Source organism: Myotis lucifugus, unplaced genomic scaffold (genome assembly GCF_000147115.1).
Source record: "Myotis lucifugus unplaced genomic scaffold, Myoluc2.0 scaffold_5, whole genome shotgun sequence".
Classification (NCBI taxonomy): Eukaryota; Metazoa; Chordata; class Mammalia; order Chiroptera; family Vespertilionidae; genus Myotis; species Myotis lucifugus.
Genome location: NW_005871053.1, coordinates 10,353,422 through 10,377,193, shown reverse-complemented (window position 1 = coordinate 10,377,193; position 23,772 = coordinate 10,353,422). Strand labels below are relative to the sequence as shown.

At 37.2% G+C, this 23,772-nt stretch overlaps 1 protein-coding gene across 8 annotated transcripts in view; it reads left to right on the top strand.

Annotated features, from left to right (window-relative positions):
* The window catches only part of DYNC1I2 (dynein cytoplasmic 1 intermediate chain 2), a 50,423-nt gene that overhangs the window by 808 nt on the left and 25,843 nt on the right, over positions 1-23,772 (top strand). For 3 of the 8 annotated variants that reach the window (XM_023744908.1, XM_023744914.1, XM_023744930.1), the window contains exons 2-5: positions 447-674; positions 6,935-7,052; positions 16,170-16,260; positions 23,139-23,198. In XM_023744908.1, coding sequence (XP_023600676.1) covers positions 525-674; positions 6,935-7,052; positions 16,170-16,260; positions 23,139-23,198 — 419 coding nt within the window. In that variant the 5' untranslated portion in view covers positions 447-524. The remainder of the gene's footprint in view (positions 1-446; positions 675-6,934; positions 7,053-16,169; positions 16,261-23,138; positions 23,199-23,772) is intronic. The other 5 variants (XM_014468256.2, XM_006083144.3, XM_023744926.1 and 2 more) reach the window with 3 other exon arrangements.

The following is a 23,772-nucleotide window of genomic DNA, read 5'->3' as shown; positions in this document are numbered from 1 at the left end:
GTAGTTAAGCGGCTGGACTTTGTTCCGGCTTTGACTAAGCGTCCATTTACTGCAACTAAGTATATTCGATAGCAAATGAGGGTGATGTTGTGTTTTGCTTGTCCAAAATACTACGATGACATTGCACTTGTAGAATTTACAGGAACGTTGTGTGTGACCACACGGTGTTTTTATCAAATTCCTAGGAATGAATGAAAACTCTGGTAATAGATTTGATCTGTATGGTTTTAGCCTGTTAAGCTTCTTCATGCCAATCCACGTCCTCTGTTTTAAGAGCCAGGTATTGTGTTATATTTGAGCCTGTGAACATTAAAGAGCAGTGTGCTAGCTACTGTGCTTAACGCTGAATAATATTCCTTATGTACGTTTGTTCATAATGTTTTTCAAGTCTTAGTAATGTATATGCTTCCAATGTTTTAAAATTAGAGTTTACATGTTCTCTTTAGATAGCATTGAACTACACGGCCTCTTGAGACACTTGTTGAAGGCACATTTTTGAAAAGAGTGCTGCTTTTACCAATGTAATGACGATTGTTTATGATTACATGCTTCTTCAGGTCACAAACATGTCGGACAAAAGTGAACTAAAGGCAGAGCTGGAACGTAAGAAGCAGCGGTTGGCCCAAATCAGAGAGGAAAAGAAGAGAAAAGAAGAAGAAAGGAAAAAGAAGGAAGTATGTCTGATTTTTGAAAATAAACTTAATATAAAATAATTGGATTTTATTTCAAGTACTTACACCTTTATGTAAAGCTTTCAGAATAGTTTTTTTAAAAAGTCCAGCAGTTGTGACTGCAAAATATGACACTATAGGTGAATCTGACTTTAAAGAAACAGGTCTGACTAACAAAATTCATTGCAGATAGTTGCATGAGTAATAATTATCTAGTCAGTGTAGGAATTTGAGATGTACAGTAGTCTCTTCTTATCTGTGGGGTCCAAGACCCCCAGTGGATGCCTGAAACCGCGGATAGTACCGGGCATGATACAACTGATCAAAAGTGGTCAATTAAAATATGATTTTTTTTACTAAGTAAAAATATTTCACGTAGAATGATGCATTTCTAGGGTTTAATTTATAAAAGTTCTATTTACATATTTAGTTTTCTAAGAATATCTATACTAATAAAAGGGTAATATGCTAATTATACGGGGAGACCTTCCAGGAGACCTTCTGGACATTCTTCTGGACAAAGCCATGGGGGCGGGGTCAAGGTAGAGGCGGTTAGAGGCCAGGAGGGGAGGGCAGTTGTGGGTGATCAGGCTGGTGGGGGGCGAGGCCGTTGAGGGTAAGCAGACCAGCAGGGGGGCCAGTTGGGGGCAAGCAGGCCATCAGTGGGGCGTCAGTGGAAGTGATCACGACAGCGGGGTGCAGTCTGGAGTGCCCAGGCCAGCAGGGGGGCATTTGGGGGCGAGCAGGCCAGTGAGGAGGGAAGGTGGGGGCGAGCAGGCCACGGGGCGGGGGGGCAAGTTGGGGGTGAGCAGGCTGGCGGTGGGGAGCAATTGGGGGCGAGCAGGCCGGCAGGCAGAGTGGTTAGGGGCAATCAGGCAGGCGGGTAGGCAGGCGGGTAGGCAGGTGAGCGGTTAGGAGCCAGCAGTCCCGGATTGCGAGAGTGATGTCCAACTGCTGGTTTAGGCCCGATCCCTGTAAACCGGCAGTAGGACATCCTTCGAGGGGTCCCAGATTGGAGAGGGTGCAGGCCAGGCTGAGGAACACCCCCTCCCCCGTGCATGAATTTCATGTACCGGGCCACTGGTGTTTATTATATAAAGTAAGGGGTATCAGCTCATAAAACATGGCATCTACAGTATATCATAACGTAGTTTCGATTTTGAACCTATTTACCTGAAAATTTTACTAGCCTGAACTGCTAATAATATGTCAAGATAGTATTAACGACAAAGAGAAATATATAATAGAATATTTAATTGGTTAGGGCAGTGGTCGGCAAATTGCGGCTCACGAGCCACATGCGGCTCTTTGGCCCCTTGAGTGTGGCTCTTCCACAAAATACCGACTTCTGCGCGTGGGCCACGGAGTTTCAGTTGCACTGTATATGCGCACCCGCACGTAGTATTTTGTGGAAGAGCCACACTCAAGGGGCCAAAGAGCCGCAGTTTGCCAACCACCAGGTTAGGGGACTTGTTTTTATCTCTTTTATCATGAGTAGTCGTTGAAATATTTTTACCGAGTTATGGGTTTGATAAAGGTGGACCAGGTACTTATGTCTTCTGATTTTTGGCATCACCATTTAATCATGTACTACAAATATACATTGACCCTGAGCTGGAGATATTTTACTTGCTCCTTTATTGAAATGTACTGTACATTTATCTTGATGAAAGCTCTTTAGATAAATTTGTATGTTTTCACCACAGATATGTTTTAAATGGCCAGTGTAAGGTAATTTGTCCTGTGGCATTTGTACCAAGTTTTTCAATGTGATAGCCTAAAAAATAGTCAAGACTTACAGGAATCTCTTAGGGGAAAAATAAAAGTATTAGTAAAAAAAACAATGATACGATTTATATGTCGCATTGCAATGATGCTGTGAAGGCCTATAACTAAAGAATTTTCTAGTGTTCTCTGAACCTTTCTGTGATACATTATTATAAGTGAGTTGGAGCTTTTAGTTATTTCATTAAAAGCTATCTGGTAGAAGCATGAGTCAGGCTGGCAGAGCCATTACAAAGTCGTATCTATAACTTTAAGCCTCTTAGTGCTGACAGCAAATTTGGTTTTTGTTTTCTAAGGATGGTCATAAGTGGCCTCTAAGGGCTATCTGTTACATGATTTATATATTTAATTTAAAAATTTTAAAACATTACAAATGATAATATTAAACAATGAGTCTACAATATGTTATACGTATATAGGTAAAGTGTCAACTTGATAATATAGCCTGTTTGACTATTTTGACGAAATTTTCTGATGAATTTTTAAAGTTAAAATGGCATCATAGAATATTATGACTAACAAAATTCACTGCAGACAATTTTATGAGTAATAGCTATCTAGTCGAAATAGGCATTTGAGGTACACAGTAGCTTTTTCTTCTTCAAGGGATAAGGTTCCAAGACACCCAGTGGATGCCTGAAACTTCAGATAATACCAAACCCTATAAATACTATGTCTTTTCATATACATACGGACCTATGATAAAGTTTAATTTAGAAATTAGGCATAGTAAGAGATTAACAACAATAATACAGTCAGGCACCACTTAGTGATGGGAATATGTTCTGAGAAATTTGTCAGTAGACAATTTCATCCTTGTGCAAATATCATAGTTACTTACACAAACCTAGATGGTATAGCCCAGTGGTTGGCAAACTGCGGCTCGCGAACCACATGCGGCTCTTTGGCCCCTGGAGTGTGGCTCTTCCACAAAATACCACGTGCGGGTGCGCACGTACAGTGCGATTGAAACTCCGTGGCCCATGTGCAGAAGTTGGTATTTTGTGGAAGAGCCACACTCAAGGGGCCAAAGAGCCGCAGTTTGCCGACCACTGGTATAGCCTATTACCCACCTTGGCTGTATGGTACAGCCTATTACTCCTAGGCCACAAGCATGTTACTGTACAAAACAAAACAACATCAAGTCTGCATAGTACATATGTGTAAATACATGGTAAACAGATATATGAGGGCTCCTGCCAGGGTAACATGCATGCTGTTTTACCGTGAACTCGTTTTTTATAATAGAAATAGTACACTCTAAAATAATGATAAAAAATATAGTAAATACTTAAACCATTAACATAGTCATTTATTATTATTATCAAATGTTATGTACTATACATAATTATATGTGCTGTACTTTCATCTGACTGAAAGCACAGTAGGTTTGTTTACACCAGCATCAGCACAAACACGTGCTTAATGCATTCCACTATGACATCCCTAGGAGGTAGCAATTTTTCAGCTCCATTATAATCTTATGGGACCACCATTGTATATCTGGTTTATTGTTGACTGAAACAATGCAGCCCAAAACTGTGATAAAATAGAGCAATTATAATAATATACTGTAATAAAAGTTATGTGAATGTGTTCTCTCAACAAACTAGCACAGATTTCTTTTTCCTTTTTTACAATTTCACAGATAGAGTATTCATTCTTACCATAGAATAGAATTTAGCAACCTCAGCATACAATTGTTTTTCTTTATTAAGTCAAGAACTTTCACCTTTTCACTAAAAGGATGCATTTTATGGCTTCTCTTTGGCATATCTGAAATGCCAGTGTCATTAATGTGGTTTGGGACATTATTATTATTTTGTTGTTGTTAATCCTCACCCAAGGATATTTTTTTCCATTGATTTTTAGAGAGAGTGAAAGGGACGGGGAGAGACAGAGCGAGAGAAACATTGATGTGAGAGAGAAACATCAATTGGTTGCCCCCTGCATGTGCCCCCAACCAGGGCTGAGGATTGAGCTTGCAACCGAGGGACATGCCTTACACCTGAATCAAACCTGGGACCCTTTAGTGCACAGGATGATGCTCTAGCCCAGGGGTGGGCAAACTTTTTGACTCGAGGGCCACAATGGGTTCTTAAACTGAACCGGAGGGCCGGAACAATAGCATGGATGGAGTGTTTGTGTGAACTAATATAAATTCAAAGTAAACATCATTACATAAAAGGGTACAGTCTTTTTTTTTTTTAGTTTTATTCATTTCAAACGGCCGGATCCGGCCCGCGGGCCGTAGTTTGCCCACCGCTGCTCTAGCCACTGAGCCAAACCAACCAGGGCTGGTTAGGGACATCTATCTATATATATAAAAGCCTAAGCAACCATTACGACCAACAACCGGAATGACCAGTCACTATGATGCGCACTGATCACCCAGGGCAGATGCTCAATGCAGGAGCTGCCCCCTGGTGGTCAGTGCACTCCCACAGTGGGAGCGCCACTCAGCTGACACATCTGTCCTGGCAACCCACCAGCCTGGCAGCAGCCACTCACTCCCTCAGTACTACTGCAGGTCCAATCTCCAGAGAATGGGCCAGGCACTGACGGACCAGTGCCGCCGGTATGATCCCGACAGCGCCGCTGGCCTCCTGGAAGTCGGCCTCGGGCACCGCGGCCGCTTCCCTTCCCTAGATGCTCCGCAAGGAAGAAACAATATAAAAGTGGCTGCCAGGTGGCTCCCGACAACCAGTGTGAACATCAGCAGGACGGATCTGGATCCCAGGCCAGAAATGGTGTCCCACCACCCGCTCAGAGGGCCGATCGCATCCCGGCCCACCCCCCCATCCCCCTTGGGACCCCACCTGTGCACGAATTTATGCACCGGGCCTCTAGTTATTAAATGAAATAAGGGTTTCTTAAACACAAGCATTTCAACACCATGATAGTCGATCTGATCACCAAGACTGTTACTAAGTGACTTACAAGCGATTAGCATATACAGTGGGGCCTTGACTTACGAGTTTAATTCGTTCCGTGACGGAGCTCGTAACTCAAATTACTCGTATGTCAAATCAAAAGTGAACGAGTGAGACACGTGATGCTGGACTGATGTTGTGGCGTTCACTGTGATGTTCGCTGCGCCAACTAGCGGTGGGGTATCTGAAGCTGGCTCGTAACCCGAATTTTAGCTCGCAACTCAAAGCAAAAAATCGGCCGAGAGACGGCTCGTATCTCGAAAAACTCGTTAGTCGGGACACTCGTAAGTCAAGGCCCCACTGTACACTGGAAAAAAGGGATGATTCACATCCCAGGCTGAAAGGAGAGCTTCAGAGCAAAATTTTATCATGCTATTCAGAATGGCATGCAATGTAAAATGTACGAATTATTCATTTCTAGAATTTTCCATTTAATATTTTCAGACCAAGGTTAACCACAGGTAACTGAGAGCATGGAAAGTAAAACCATGGATAAGGAGACAATACTGTATATATAGAACTTTCCCCAGAAGGCTTAAATTTCACTTGAAATGTTTTGGATGATCTGAGAGTATTGAGGTTTCTCTGGTTTAACTGGAAGATTTTGCTAAAATTATAAATGTCTAAAATAAAAGTTGACAAGAACTTAATTTAAAAAATGTTTTGAACTATGCAAAAGTGAATTTTACCAAACCCAGCCATATTTTTATGATGAACTAGAGGCCTGGTGCACAGGATTCGTGCACTGGTGCGGGGATTGGCCTGCTGGGGGAGCGCCGCTCATCCCAGTTAGCCAAGCGGCTACAACAGGAGCAGCCACTCATCCTGGTCAGCTGAGCCGCTGTGGACCCACCTTCTGAGCGGCTGCTCCTGCTGTGGGAGCGCCGCTCATCCAGGTCAGCCAAGCGGCGCTCCTATTGTGGGAGCACACTGACCACCATGGGGGGCAGCTCCTGTGTTGAGCATCTGCCTCTGGGTGGTCAATGCGTGTCATAGCAACTGGTCGACCGGTCGTTCTGCCTTTCGATTGCTGGGCTTTTATTATATAGGATAATAGCTATAGTTAAAAAAAAAAAATTGTAGAGCTTTTTTACAGATGCATTTTTTACAAACATCCTTACATAAAGTTGCATAAATACAATGAATACTTCATACAGAAGTTTGAGGTACCCTACTGTTTTCAACAAATCAAATTGTTTAGTTAAAATTAGTTACCTTTTAAAGAACTCCATCTTTTTTTTTTTTTCATAGCATTGTAATATTTATGTCTAAGCTTTTGTGCCACTGGGGGAGAGTTTCACAATTCCTAACTGTGGATAACAATTTAATATTGTAGATAATTAGAATTTACCTATTAGGAAAATTTTTGTGGGAGCTCTTTGATTATATATAAAAGTGAATCAAGTTAGTACATATCATTTGGAGATTACTTACTAGAACTCTGTTGAGAATGATTTTCACTTAGTATAATGTCTATTCGAAATACATTTTTTGCAAATGTTGTGTACCATATGTAAACTTAAGTTTTTAACTTAAAAATTTTAGACTGATCAGAAGAAGGAAGCAGTTGCTCCTGTGCAAGAAGAATCAGATCTTGAGAAAAAAAGAAGAGAAGCTGAAGCATTGCTTCAAAGCATGGGGCTACCTCCAGAATCCCCCATTGGTAAGAATAAGAATATATCCATTTATGAGAGACATATATTCCGTTCAGCTCAGATGTACTTGAGATGAGTGAGTTGACAATATATTTTGCATATTTTTCTTATTCGTATATCTTAAAAATTATTGATCTTATTTTTTATTTTGAATTGTCTTTTTTCAGATGTGCTAATACATGGTTCTTTTGTTTGTTCAAGAGAGCTGCAAGGTTAATTATGTTTATTAACATACATGAACCACCAATTAACTTTCCTCGTTAAATCAGTAGTTTATTTCAACAAATATTTGTTGATCAAGTTTTCTGTGCCATACTGTATTAACCTTAAAGATGACTGTGATTCCTGATTTTAATTCTACATTCTTTGCTGTAGGTTAGACAGAGGTGTAGGTAATCAATCAAAATTCTAAAGGTATATTAGTATTCACAAGTATAGGAGTGGAAGGAGAAGCTTATAGCCTTCTGCTCTCAATGGTAATAAGGAAAATAATATTGGTACATTCTTTTGACTTAGTCTCATTCTTTTTCTGTGTTACTCATTTTGATAGCAGTGCTAGACCAAAAGCAGAAATAGAAGAGGTACTGAGGATAATCTATAGTTACATATCAGAAAGCATTAGTGCTTACTTAAAATAATTTTGAGCTGGGTGCTTTTACATGGCATTTTAGTTTGACATGGTCATTGTCCTTTAGGGACCTAAAATTTCAGGGTTAGCTTGTGGGCTGATTTCATCTAGTCCAGGGAACAAATACCAGAGATAGTAACTGCTGTATACCTGTTGCAAAACTACAACAAAATAGTCCTTAGAGCTGATATTTCTAAAAGGTTTGAAGATGAAAAAGCTGGTTTCTCTCATGGTCTGCTTCATTGTTATTTCTTTCAGCTCATTTGCCTTTTCCTTATTGTAGAGTGTGAAGATTGAAATACGTTAATGTTTAATAAACTTATGTTGCATATTATGGTTTTAAAAGTAAATAAATCAGAACACTCTTTTCTTGTTTAAAAAATACCAAGTTGCTTGTTAGCTGCTTAGTCTTTGAATGATCATTTTTTTTTCTGAGCCTTTGGTTTTTGTTTAGATGTTAATATTCCAGGTTTGGAGCACTTGTGTCCACAAGGGAGCATAATTGTAACAAGGGCTGTTTTTGAGTAGTAAGAATCCTGGAAGAAATTCTTACAACCTTAGATTATCTTAGAGTTGTAGTCACCTGAGGTGTTGACTGGGGCTAGAGGATTTGCTTTCAAGGATTTTTTTCCCTTTTCTGTTCTTTGTAAGATATCCATTTCACTGCATTCACCTGCACATATTTATTAATTTATTGCCCACCTCCATCATCAGTTCTTGAAAGATCATTCTTTAGTTGTATGCATATGTGTGTTTGTTTCTCCCTTATACCCCATCTCCAATTTCATTCTTCTTCCGTCTCGCATTAAGTACTTTTGCATTTTTCACATACATCCTTTTGATCTGTCCTACATGTGTTTACATTTTTCAAATTTTCATATATCTATGTGTGTATGTTTTTTTATACATACATGGCATTATACTGTGTGTCTCATTCTTCTATAAAGGGGAGCTTTCCCTCCGTAAATAGGGCTATGTGGTTACTCTAACTGCATTTTATGTTAGAAAAGCATGAGACATGCTTAACTTTTCACTTTAATCACTAATAGTCACTTCCAAGGTATGGCAGATAAGGGTGTGTGTGTGTGTGTATTTTAGGACTTTGCTGTAATATTCTTGTACTGTCCATACTAAGTGGCCATTCTCATTTAAAATAAATTGGACAGCTTTCCCTTTTGCTGTTTCGTAGAACAACTTGTAAAGGATAGATATTACCTGTTCCTTAAAAACTTGAAAAATTGAACTGTAAAGCTGCCTGGGATTATAACTTTTTTCCCCAGGGATGGTGGACAACAGGAGTTTTTTTGTTTTGTTTTTTGCACTGTTTCAGGTTTTTTGTTTTTATTAAAATATATTTTATTGATTTTTTACAGAGAGGAAGGGAGAGGGATACAGAGTTAGAAACATCGATGAGAGAAACATCGATCAGCTGCCTCCTGCACACCTCCTACTGGGGATATGCCTACAACCAAGGTACATGCCCTTGACCGGAATCGAACCTGGGACCTTTCAGTCCGCAGGCTGACGCTCTATCCACTGAGCCAAACCGGTTAGGGCTGTTTCAGGTTTTAATGATTATATTCTATTTAAGTTTTCTATTCTTTTATCAGGTTTGTTTTTTTTAAAAACACACAAAACAATAATAAACGTTTATTATCTCTAAGTTTGTCAGCCAGGAATTTAATAGTGGCTTAGTTGAGTGGTTTTGTCTCAGAACTCTCATGGGGTTGAAGTCAAGATGTTAAGAGTTGTAGTCACCTGTGGTGTTGACTGGGGCTAGAGGATTTGCTTTCAAGGTGGCTCAATCCCATGGCTGGCAAGTTGGTGATGGCAAGGGAGGGCTGAGTTCCTCCCCCTGTGGGCCACTCCACAGAACTGTTTGAGTATCTTTGCAGCAGGTCATCTGGGCTCTCCCAAAGTGAACAATCTGGGTGAGAAAGAGAGCCAGGAAAGAGAGCTATCCTTTTTATGGCATACCCTTGGCAGTCCCACAGCATCATTGCTGCCACATTCTGTCCATTGCAAGAGTGTCACTAAATCCAGCCCACATTCACATAGAATTTGTGGATGTTCTTTAAAACCACCAAAATATTTTCATAACCTCATAGGTCTCTTCATATTTTGAGATGAAAATATGCTTTGTTTTCCTTTAAATATATATGATGATTTATATTGGTATGTTTTCTAATGTAAAAGCATATTTACATTCTGCAATAAACCCAACTTAGCTTTGAGATACTATTTTTCTTATACATTGCTAGATTTGTTAGTATTTTATTTAGGAACTAGAGGCCCGGTGCACGAATTCGTGCACAAATGGGGGGTCCCTCAGCCTGGCTGGCAATCGGAGCTGATCGGGGCCATCTCACCCAGTCCTGATTGAGGTCGGCCAGCTGGGGGCAGGGACCATGGGAGGTTGGCCGGCCAGGGGAAGGGGCCGTGAGAGGTTGGCCGGCTGGGGGAAGGCGCCGCAGGAGGTTAGCTGGCTGGGGGGGTGGGAGGGGCCGCGGAAGGTTCGCCCATTGCGGGGAGGGGCCGCAGGAGGTTCCGATCAGGGCGATTGGGACCGGGGGGGAGGAGCTGCGGAGGTTGGCCAGCCGGGGGAGGAGTCACGGGAGGTTGGCTGTGGGAATGCACTGACCACCTGGGGGCAGCTCCTGCATTGAGCATCTACCCCCTGGTGGTCAGTGTGCGTCATAGTGACCAGTCGTCCGGTCATTCCGATCGTCCGGTCATTCTGGTCGTTCGGTCCTAATGGTCGCTTAGGCTTTTATATGTAGAGATTCTTTATTTAAGCTCAGAAGACTAATATATTTTTTTTTCCTTTTACTGTATCTTGTCTGGTTTTATTATAATGGTTATACTGGTCTCATTAAATGAGTTGTGTGGTTTTCCACCTTTGTTCTCTGACAAATGCCTAAAAATCTTTCCAGTATTTATGTAAAATTGGGCCTGAAGATTACGGGATACAGATGTAGACAGTGGTTGTCAAATTTTTTGACATTAACCCATAAGGGAAAAAAAACACATGTTGTATCATGATCCAGGGTGGATACTTGTTTTTCTTTTTAATACAGAATAAATTTATTAAATATATTTTATTGTAAAATATAAAGCACTGCTAGGATACTCAAGAAAATCTATTTTTTTTTAAGTCACTCTATTATTTTCTTAAAATGGACTTTTTATTCTTTTTTTTATTCTACCAAAGAGAATTCATGTGTTGCTTTTTTTTGGTAAAAGATATAGCTAATAAAAACTCTTAGCTTCTGTTCACTGGTATATCCTTATTTATTTGGTCATTTGACTGCTTTCTGTCAGAGGTTCTTGAGAGTAGAGATAACATTTTTATTCCTGGTGCCCAGCACAGGCTAGACACTTAAATATTTGTTCAGTTATTAGGTCATATGTCTTTATAGCTGGTAAGGCCAAGTAAAAGCCATTCTGCTTTAAAAGCAACAGCAAAATCTTAGTGTTTAAAATTTAGGAAAAAGCATAGTGGAAATTTCCATTATGCCTTTTTTTAAAAACTAAATTTAAGTTGCAAGTCTTAAGAAAGTTAATTTTAGATACAGCATTCAAGACATATTGTATCAAATGTGGAGTTCTTAAACATTGATGATGGAAAAAATAAAGTGAATCTCTTTTTGTATATGTAACTACTGTTTTATCTAGCTTGTAAAGAGATGAAAACATATTGTCAGTTACTCTGTAGCCTGAGTCTGTATCAGTTGGATAGAGTAAATGTGATATCTAGGTTTTCTTTTATTAAAAAGAAAAGAAATTTGTTGGTCAAAATAGGTATTGCTTCATTTTTTCCCCTTCCTCTTGTAACTTTTGAATATTTTAAATATGATTTTTTGATAGAATGCTTTCCGTATACCAAGTCATTTTTTTTTCAAATTTTAGTCTAATTTTAAGTTTCTTATAGTATTTTAATTCTGTAAAATTTTATTTTTATTTCTTTTTAAGCATTTATCTGATGCTCTGAATTATATTATAGAGAATAAAAGAACAGAAACATTTAGGGGAGATTAGTGGAGAATAAACTTCATTATTAGGAGAAGGGGCCAGAGAAAAGGGAGAAATTAATAGTTTCTAGAGATTTAAGGTTTAAAGCAATAGCTTTCAGGTAAAAAAGAGTAAGGTATGAAAAAGTTACTTAGATGTTAATATTCCAGGCTCGGAGCACTTGTGTCCACAAGGGGGCATAATTGTAACAAGGGCTGTTTTTGAATAGTAAGAATCCTAGAAGAAATTCTTACAACCTCAGATTATCTTAGAAGCTCACTCTTCCATATCACTGTCTTCTACCAACACTTTCATTCCCTGCATTTACTTGCCTTGACTGTCCACCTTTCTAGGTCTTGTTTCTGGAAAAGTCCCTTCTTGCCAGAGGTTTTCTTTTACTTGAAAAATAATTGGGTGGTGCAAAATAATTGGGTGGTGCAGCATTGTTCATCTCTGAGACTTCTGTGTAGTTTTCAGTGGTTGACTCAAATGTAATTCTAATTCTAAATTTAGGTACATTCCCAAGTCCTTTGTGCTTTAAGAATATTCTAGCCTTAGCCGGTTTTGCTCAGTGGATAGAGCGTCAGCCTGTGGACTCAAGGGTCCTGGGTTCGATTCCGGTCAAGGGCACATTCCCAGGTTGCGAGCTCGGTCCCCAGTATGGGGGAATGTAGGAGGCAGCCAGTCAATGATTCCCTCTCCTCATTGATGTTTCTATCTCTCTCTTCCTCTCCCTTCCTCTCTGAAATCAATCCTATATAATAAAAGACTAATATGCAAATCGACTGAACAGCAGAATGACCGGTTGCTATGATGTGCACTGACCACCAGTGGGCAGATGCTCAATGCAGGAGCTGCACCCTGGTAGTCAGTGCACTCCCACAGGGGGGCACCGCTCAGCCAGAAGCCAGGCTACAGCTGGCGAGCGCAGTGGCAATGGCGGGAGCGGGCCTAAGCCATCAGTCGGACATCCCCTGAGGGCTCCCGGACTGCGAGAGGGCACAGGCCGGGCTGAGGGCCTCCCCCACCCCAGTGCAGGAATCTCATGCACCAGGCCTCTAATAAAAATATATTATATATATAAAAAAAGGATATTCTAGTAGTTTCTCCACAGGCCAAAAATCAGCAGTGTTAATTTTATATCCCTGGAAGGCCAAAATCTAAGCTGGCGGGAAAGGTCTTCTCAATTAGCTTTTTGTCCTAGAGAATTAGAGTCATAACCTTTCAGTATTACTTACATGATCAGTGAGTGCTTGGTGTAGATTTGTTTTTCAGTTTACTCCATATTTCTCTGTCGGTTCTAAGAGAAGACAATAGGTGTCTTTGCTCTAAGCTTCTAAGACAGAGGTTCTCAACCTGTGGGTCGCAACCATCGGAAAACACATATAGCATATCAGATATTTACATTACGATTCATAACAGTAGCAAAATTACAGTTATGAAGTAGCAACGAAAATAATTTTATGGTTGGGGGTCACCACAGCCTGAGGAACTGTATTAAAGGGTTGCGGCATTAGGAAGGTTGAGAACCACTGTTCTAAGAAGTATAAATTCATTTATGCTATTTTATATACTGAACTGTGTAGCAAGGTAATCTGATTGAATCACTGTTATTATTAAGCATATCATTTAATATTAATAGCTTATGTTATTTTCAAAGCTGATTGAACTCTTAACCCATCTTTAAAAATGAATTCTAGAATTGAGTCTTTCTTTTCTGATAATTGAGATTCAATGAGTTGTTTAGTGTGTGTGTGTGTGTGTGTGTGTGTGTGTGTGTGTGTGTGTGTGTTTTAAATCCCTGAATGCATGCTTTCATTTGTTCTTAGGGGTCATTTTGTTGGAGGCTGTGGGATTGCCTTGTGCAATTACTGTATTCTTTGATTTTTCTAGACTAATTGGGTTAAAATATGGTAGTCATCAAATAAAACTACCATTCCCTTTTTTTCCCTATTAACATTCTTCCTTTTTCAATAATAGTAACTTCCTTTTTTTAGTTTTGTTCCTTCTTGTAGTTTACCTTATTTATTATTGCAAGATAAAGTTGGTGGGCCAGATAACTTTGAGATCTTAATAAACCTTTCGTCATCCAGCTTAGAAAAATTTTTTTTTTCCCAGAAAGAATATAGTATTGGGATAGAGATTTTTATCTCATTGTAAACTTGAAGTTATGATGATTTATTTTGCTTCTGGCTGATAATTTGGTAGCATCACACCTAAGATGTACTCTTTATTTCTGAAACTTCTATTTCAGAATTGGCTAAGTTAGTGTATTTATTTATGTATCTATAATTACTATTTAACATATCTCCATAAAGTATTTGAGGATATATATATATATATATATATATATATTTTTTTTTAAATGTAGTCTTAACCAAGAAAGATACTATTGAACTTGTTGAGTGGAGTTATTGATACTTGAAGTCACTAGAAAAGGGAAATAACATATTACATTAAAAAAGAATTTTATAGTTCATCACAAATAATTACATGGAGAGGAATATTACTATTTTCTTCTAATCTTTCTAATAATTACTTAGAAAAATTATTTTTCTAAGCATGAAGTTAAGTATGTAATTTAAAGAATACATATAAATTTTCTCTTTTAAAAACCTCTAATATCAAAACATTATGTTGCCCCATTATGATTTAATAAACATGTACTTGTGCTTATAATGGCAAACCACTATTAGATATTGCTCTTTATTTAGATCTTAAGGGAAGCCTTATAGTGAGAAATGGACAAAAAGATAAGGAAATGTAACATAAGAGAAGTTAAGGGATATTAATGTTCTTTTATTTCAGATACAAGTAATTTTTAGCTACTTTGAGTTATACATGCAGCACTTAGCACAGTGCCATCTGCATGCAAACTATAGGTTATTCCCCTAAAATGTGTATACACACTGAATAGTTATAAAGATAGTGTTTATTAAAATACATTTTGTTTTCAAAATTGAGCTATCAGCTGATAAAGTGTTCATACATTTTTGGGGGACACCCTGTATATGAAAGTGATTTGGTTTTATCATTGTCTCTGAGAGATTTAATCACAAAGTTAGAAACATTTGATTTTGTGTTTCAAGTCCTTTGGAACTTAAGTAATAGTTCATCACTATCTTAGGAAACATTATAGCTATGATTTTTTTTCTTCTAATCTTACTGGTTACCAGTAGAATTTGCCACTGAAAAAATAAGATGATCAGTTGTGCACCTATGTTTAAGATGTAATTTGTCATACTAAACTTGTTAGACTAGCAAACCCACTGTTTCTACTGCAGCATGTATAAACATTTAACATAATTTTAAGGGTTCAGTGAATGTGACTGTTTCAAAAACACAGACTTTTAATTAAGTACATATTTCTTTAGTTCCTATATAACTGGGAACTTACCTTCTTTTCAGTAGACTAGTAAAAGAAGGGCTTACAGCTCAACATAAAATGTATTAGTCACTTAATATTGTACATTAGAAAATTATTTTAAAAAGATACTTGGGATTGGGGACAATTATGGTAAAATTTAACCAGAAGATGGCAGTGATGATCCTCTTACACTCCCTGCAGTGGTACTCAAAAAGTTTTACAAATGTGAAAGCATGAAATATGCACGCTCAACTGTTGGTATATAATGTTATAAATGACAGTTTAGGGGAAAGCATTTGCTGTTTGTTTTATATATTATGAAAAATGTGTATTTTTCTATAAGAAGGGATTAAGAATATTTTGGGTGTCTGTATCTTTGTCTGTACACTTCAGTTTTTTCTGAATACTGGGGTAAGGAAGTTACCATAAGTCTTGCCTTGTTTCAGTTGCATGCATCACTTTATGTTATGCATCATGTCTAGAAGGCATGCTGTTTTATGGCCTGTTTGCACTTTTCACCCAAATTGCTGGAAACTAATGGACATTTTAAAGGAGTCATTCCTGTAGTCAGTCATTCTCTAAATTGGCTTTTATTTTTTGGTGGGGGAAAATTAAATCAGTTAAGACATTTTTGAAAGAAAAAAGTATTAAATAAAAATTAACCCTTAAAAATAAATCTCAGAAAAACCAGAGTTAATGACTTTTGAAGCATATTTTAGAGTTTTGATATTGACAGCAATTATAAGTATTATTTATACTCTGGTGATCTTAAAAGTGGGAAATTAGAAAGGGGAGAAGGAATGCTCTCCTTTGAAAATTAGTGCCCACATTTGGTATTGGCTGAGATGAAGATGCATCCTTCTGTAACCTTGCTTTTTAAAAATATAAAGCCCAAATGCATTTTGCCAGAGAAGTTGCATGATCATCAGCATGCATTGTTAACTTTGTCTTTCTCCTCTTCTTTCTACTGTTCATTTTCATTCATGTATTTTGTTTTTTGGTTTGCCATTATTTTTTCTTTTCTGTTAATTACTTCATGTTAAATTACTTTTGAAACGTCATAAGCTGAGCAACCTCTCCGTGTAGTAACAGCGGATACCTGTCTGTTTCACTATTTAGTCCCTCCTCCTATGTCTCCATCCTCCAAATCTGTGAGCACACCAAGTGAAGCTGGAAGCCAAGACTCTGGAGATGGCGCAGTGGGACCCAGGTATAGTAATTTTCTTTTAATATTTTTAAGAATAGAATGCATTTAGTGCCCAGGTACTGTCGGTGCTTTAGAGGGACTCTAAATAGTTATGTTGAAGTTAATATTTTGAGATCTAAATGGTACAGAAATTGTTGTAAAGTGGGGGAAATTTTTTTCTTTACAATATTCAGTTATTACACTTGATTAATTTAGTATTGAATAGTTAATGGATTTTATGCTAATTATATTAAAATAGAGGTGTTATTTACTTAAATGTTTTCTGTTTAAGCAAACTTTATATTGGTTAATATATGACTGTTTGGAGTATAGCATAAAACCTTTCTGTTGTGCTTAATTTCCCATTCAGTAATTGAAAATCTCACCAGTACAGTTAAATAGCCCAATTCTGTTCTATTAATTCACTAGTTCTGATTAAGATAGAAAATAATAATGCCTAAAATATCAAGAATAAGGAATAACTGCTAAGGAAACATTAAGTTTTTCACTGCCTTGAGGACATCATGCTAAATAAAATAAGACAGAGAAAGACAAATAACCATATAATCTCACTTATATGTGGAATCTTAAAAGATAAATATGCACATAGAACACATTGGTGGTTGCCAAGATGGGGCGGGCGGGGGGGGGGGGGGCAGGAGGTATGTGAAATGGGTGAAGGGAGTCAAAAGGTACAGACTTCCAGTTATGAATAAGTAAGTCATGAGGATGTGAAGTACAATATGATGACTGTAGTTAATAATACTGTATTACATATTTGAAAATTGCTAAGAGAGTAAATCTTTAAAAAGTTCTCATCACAAGAAAAAGAAATTTGTGTGGTGATGATGTTAACTAGATGTATTGTGGTGATCATTTCCCATACAAATATGGAATCATTATGTTGTATACCTGAAACTAATATAATGTTATGTGTCAATTATATCTCAATGAAAAAAGAAAAGAGTGCTTACTGCCAAGTTTTCCTAAATTAGCATCTTCCTTGTGAAACTGTATTTCATGTTTGTTTTAGGATCCTGCACACTTGTTGGGTCTTGCTTTTCAAAAGTTCAGTAAGATTTCAGCTTCTGCCGAAACCGGTTTGGCTCAGTGGATAGAGCGTCGGCCTGCGGACTGAAAGGTCCCAGGTTCGATTCCGGTCAGGGGCATGTACCTGGGTTGCGGGCACATCCCCAGTAGGGAGTGTGCAGGAGGCAGCTGATCGATGTTTCTCTCTCATCGATGTTTCTAACTCTCTATCTCTCTCCCTTCTTCTCTGTAAAAAATCAATAAAATATTAAAAAAAAAAAAGATTTCAGCTTCTTTCTAAAAATTGTGTTGGGAAAATTATTATTACTTCTCTCTCTCTCTTTCTCTCCCTCTCTACCCCCTTCCCTCTCCCTCTTCTTTCTCTCTCTCGTTCTCTCTCTCTCTCACTTTCTCTCTCTCTCTCTCTTGCTTTCTCTCTCTCTCTCTCTCTCTCTCTTTCACATACACACTAATAGCAAGTTTTTAATAACATCATACTTTTTTTACTTCTTGTGACAGCTGAAATGAGATTAAACATAGGTTAAAAATCTTTATTTAGAGTCCTTATTTTGAGCCAGGAAGTTACATATCCTTCTCAGGAAAATCTCTTAATACACCTTAAAAAAAATTAAAAACTGAGAACTTTTATCTTTGTTGTGCCTGACCCCCTCTAATTGAACTTACAAAGAAGTAATGAGTATCTAAAAACAGGATCAGCAAAAGAGGAGCAAGGGAGCTAGATAATCCGAAACTTGGTACTTATTATTCCTAAATAATCAGGTTATCATTAATAATTAGAAGGCACAAGAGGTTCAGTTTGAATTTGAGATGTGCTTTCCAAAACTGTTCTATATGTAGAACCAAAATTGCAAATCAAAGCAATACTGTCATTGGAGATAAATGACATAACTCTTATCATTTAAGAAAAATCAGCCATAGCCGGTTTGGCTCAGTGGATAGAACGTCAGCCTGCAACTGAAGGGTCCCAGGTTCGATTCTGGTCAAGGGCACATGTCTGGGTTGCGGGGCTCGATCCCCAGTGGGGGGCATGCAGGAGGCAGCCAATCAATGATTCTCTCTCATCATTGATGTTTCTATCTCTCTCTCCCTCTCCCTTCCTCTTTGAAATCAATAAAAATATATTTTAAAAAATCAGTTTTTTTAAAAAATACTATTATCTTAAAAAGAGTATGTATTAAAGATTATTTAGTCTAAATTTATCTTTAAAGCTTAATTAATTTTTTAAATACTCATACTTTTGTGTTTTTATACAAATATGTTAGTACTAGAGGCCCAGTGCATGAGATTTGTGCACTGGGGGAGGGTCCCTCAGCCTGGCCTGCACCCTCTCGCAGTCTGGGACCCCTTGGGGGATGTCTGCCTGCCAGCTTAAGCCTGATCCTAAGCCGGCAGTCAGACATCCCTCTCGCAGTCCAGGACCCCTCGCTCCTTACTGCCCGCCTACAGCGGAGGTGGGGGAGGCTCCTGCTACTGCTGCTGCGCTCTCCAGCTGTGAGCCTGGCTTCTGACTGAGCAGCGCTCCCCCTGTGGGAGTGCACTAACCACTAGGGGGCAGCTCCTGCAGTGAGTGTCTGCCCCCTGGTGGTCAGTGCGCATCATAGCGACCGGTCAATTTGCATATTACGCTTTTATTATATAGGATTCCTTTGCTGATAAGCAAGTGGTATTTTTAAGTGAAGCCTTTTTTTCCTTCTTCAACATTACCATAGTAAAAATATTTCCCAAAATAAAAAATATTTATTCAATTTCTTTATTTGATACTATACATTATTTTTATGTATATAATATACTGTGTTTGTTCCAAACTCAGTGTTCTTAATTTTGAATAGGATTAGCAAGATTATTTTAATGCAGCATCAGCAAGTTTGTTTTAAAAAATATATGTAACATTTACTTGGTTTTTAAAATTAATATGAATTAAAACATGTCCTTGTGAGTTTCATTGGGAAACGTAGAGATTATTAGAGACCTACTTTTGCCCCACCCTATAGAGCAGGCACTCATTGAATTGCCAATTTAATGTTAAATACTATAGATTGCCACAGAAAATAAAGTGTTCATGGCCCCTGCCTTCATGGAACTTACTTTCTAGTGATTACATCGTTAATTTATGGGAGAAGATATTCACAAATGATATGTCTGATATTCAAATTATATAAAGAATTCATAAACTCAACATAAAAAAACAATGTAGCTAAAAAATGGGCAGAGGACCTGAATAGACATTTCTCCAAAGAAGACATGAGATGGCCAACTGACACATGAAAAGATGCTCAATATCACTAATCATAATGGAAATGCAAATCAAAACCAGTGAGATGTCATCTCAAAAAGACAATACATAATAAGTACTAGTGAGGATGTGTAGAAAAGGGAGCCCTTGCACTGTTGGTGGGATTGCAAATTGGTGCAGCCACTATGGAAAACAGTATGTAGATCCCTCAAAAAACTAAAAATAGAACTACCATGTGACCCAGCAACTTCACTCCTGGGTATCTATCCAAAGAAAATGGAAACATTAATTTGAACATGCATCCCTATTATAATTGCAGCATTATTCACAATAGCCAAAATATGGAAGCAGCCTAATTGTTCATTGATAAATGGATAAAGAAAGCATGGTATACATACATGAAAAAGAATGACACCTTACCATTTGTGCCAACATGGACGGGCTTAGAGGATATTATGCTAAGTGAAATAAGTCAGAGAGAGAAGGACAAATATGATTTCATTTGCATGTGGAATCTGAAAAACAAAACAACTGAGCAAACAAAACAGAAACAAACTCATAATACAGAGAACAAACTGATGGTTGCCATAGGGAAGGGGAGAGAAGGCAAAAAGGTGAAAGGGCATAAGAGGTACAAACTTCTAATTATACAATAAGTGATGGGAATGTGATACACAGCTAGAGAATAGTGTTAGTAGTATGGTAATGATTTTGTACAATGACAGATGGTTACTAGACTTATCGTGTGATCACTTTGTAAGGTATATCCATGTTGCAAACTATGTTGTATACCTGAAACTTACATACTGTTGTCAGTTGTGCTTTAATTTTTAAAAATTAAGGATGTTATTCACTGTATTGAAAAGTTCTAATGATAGGCTAACATGTTTAAAGTGTAGATTTTTAATAAGTTGTAAAACAAGAAAATAGGTATTTAAATATCTTTAGGGGGTATTTGTTCTTAATGGAGAATGAATACAAAATTAGTTTTTCTAAGTTTAACAGGGGAGGGAAAATTTTATTTATTTATTTATTGTTTGATTTCAGAGAGAAAGAGAGAGGGAGAGAGAGAAAAATCAATGATGAGAGAGAATCATTGATCGGCTGCCTCCTGCATGCCCCCTGCTGTGGATCGAGCTTGCAACCCGGGCATGTGCCCTAGACCGGAATCGAACCTAGGACCCTTCAGTCCGCAGGCCGAAGCTCTATCCACTGAGCCAATCCAGCTAGGGCAAATTTTCTCTTTTTTAATGATGTGACATACCTTTTTAATCTTAGTACATACATTGTCTCTTTTGAACTCATTTTTAATAATAATTTTCAAAAGGGCTGAGTATGTTCATTTTATATATATGTATATATATAGATATATACATATATATGTATACACACACACACATGAGTTGAAAATTATGATTTCCACTAAATCATCTCCAGATTACATAGGGGAAAGATAATTGATATTGTTGGTTAATTGGTACTATTGGCAATAAAATAATAGCATTTCTAAATATTATGGCTTTGAAAAAGAATAGGGTCTGATAATGAAACAGAAGTAACTCAAATTGAGCAGGCATGATAATAATGAAAGAATAAAGAGGAAAGAAGAAATATTACAGGAAAATGCATGAAGATGTGCAAGATAGCCAAGACAGCCTAAGATTAGTACAGTCACAGAGAGGAAAGAGATATATTAGACATTATCAAATATGATATCAAAACAGTCACTATTTCTAAATGTCAAAAATTTCTATTGGACCTGATAGTAATTCATGAATAAATATAAAAGGCTGTGAAAAATGGTATTTCTCTAACTTTTTCAGATTAGGAAGTTATATTTCATTAGGTTTTTAGTTCACTTTCTCAATCACAGAATTATCTCTAAAATTTAGGTGGTGGCAATTATTCTATTGGGGAATCATGCCTCTTAATTCCTTTGTTCCATTCTTGATCAGTTTATCTCTCGGGCTTTCAGATTATATTGTAATTTTACTTTATATGTCTGTAGATGCCTTTAATAAATAATAATCCCATATGTTGTTCAGTGTGTAGCCGGGCTAGTATGTTTTCTGTACAGGCTGTATTTTACAGCAAACTTTTACTTGATATTCCAGCCGTGGGCAAACTACGGCCTGCGGGCCGGATCCGGCCCATTTGAAATGAATAAAACTAAAAAAAAAAGACCGTACCCTTTTATGTAATGATGTTTACTTTGAATTTATATTAGTTCACACAAACACTCCATCCATGCTTTTGTTCCGGCCCTCCGGTCCAGTTTAAGAACCCATTGTGGCCCTCGAGTCAAAAAGTTTGCCCACCCCTGTATTAGACTAACATGACATCCTCAACAAGGAGTTCTATGTCACTGATAACAGCTATAGCTTCATATGATGTAAAGGCTTTCACAGAACATTCCTTGGAGAGCATCTCATAGAACCCCGTCTGGTTTAACAAAGCCTTCGTTTGTTGCTGCTCATTGCTTTGTACAAAGTAAATCTTCACTGTGACCTCCTCTTCCTTTGCATACACACAATACTGTTTAAGTCTTTATATTTTCAAAATGAAGAATTCCTCTAGTTCAAATCAACTGATTGTTTTTATTGATAAATTGTATAGGCAAATAAAGTACAGAAATCGTTTTTTTATATTTAAATATAGCAGTTTTAGTTGTACATTGTAATTTACATGAGATGCTAATATTTTGACAAAAATGGTAGCACTGAACCTATTGTGCTTAACTTTTTAATATGGACTATGAGCATCATACAGTACTGTACATAATTATTTTATATATTGCTAACCTGTGAGAATGCCAATGTGACAAAGTACCTTTTGTTTTAATAATGATTAGATCTCACTTAAATGGAAAAGATCCAGTAGGCAAGGCTTTAAAGCACAACTGAATATTTATTTAGGATGGATAGGATATTCTCCAAAATTTTAGTTTATGAAAATCTTTTGAACATAAAATATTTTTTTCTGGGAAAAGTCTATTTTTTCCTAGCGACAGAAATCTGTAGCTGCTTTCTAAAGCAGATGACATGCAAGCCCAAGGCAGTGCTTAACCCATAAATTACATAAGGGTCACATTTTTGAAACTTTAGCTATTTCATATCCCAGTGGAATAGTCTTTGGCTTTCTTACCGAAAGGCTTATGTGTTGACTCATTTCCTTTACCAATATGATAATTTCTTGCACACATTTAATGCTTTGGGCAAGATTATAATAGGTTAACTAAAATGTTTTTACTAATTTTTTTTAATTAGGAAACTTAAATTTTAAACTATTTTTACAGTCTCACTTCTTAACATCCAAAAATAATATATTATTTGTGTTGTTGAATGCTTGGCTGTTCTTATCCATTATTGTGCAATAATATTTTGCCTTAATCTGAAAATACTATCTTTTAACGATTCTAGGTTGTATTTTTGCATCCTTAACTTTATTATGCTTTTTGCATGCACTAGAGCATTGAGTGATACCTGGTGGTTTTTTTCATACTAACAGAACATGTGGTTTTTTAATGTGAACAGTGCTTTAGCTATTCATAGAGTATATTTGCTTGACTAACTTATGGCCTTTTTTGCTAATGCTTCATGGTTGTCCTACAACCATTTAGGACGCTGCATTGGGATACAGATCCATCAGTTCTTCAGCTTCACTCAGATTCCGATTTGGGGTATTGAATAGATTTATTACCTTCCCTTTTTTATAATTAACTTGATTCTTTGTGAAACTGTCCTAATTTTATTTTGCTTAAATTTGTAATATGCAGTATATAGTTAGGAAAAGTGTTATATTTTACTGTGACACCTCATTTATCCTCTCTCATTTTGTGAAAGAAATATTTTATGTATCTGATTTTCTAGGTACCCTAAATCTGCCCATTTAAGTGTCCAAATTCCTTTTATTACTTCTGTATTTTCTATGTAAGTTTTTAAAAGATGTGTTACAAAGTTCCCAGACTTTTAATACATATTCTACATGTGATTGAACCTTTTCTGGGTTACTCGCTATAAATATTGATTTATTTTCCTATATTAAAATTCAGTGATGTTTTCTGAGGAACAGAGCTGTTGGTCTCTATACTATGACCCCAGACTGCTATTGGTTTATACATTTATTTATTAGTTCATTTATTCACTCATTTATTCTAGTCTCCAATGCAAAATATAAATGTTAGTTGTTGTCACTGTGCCTGACTGAGATAGCTATTTTCCCTTGATAATTTGCATCTTCTAAAGCATGCAAAT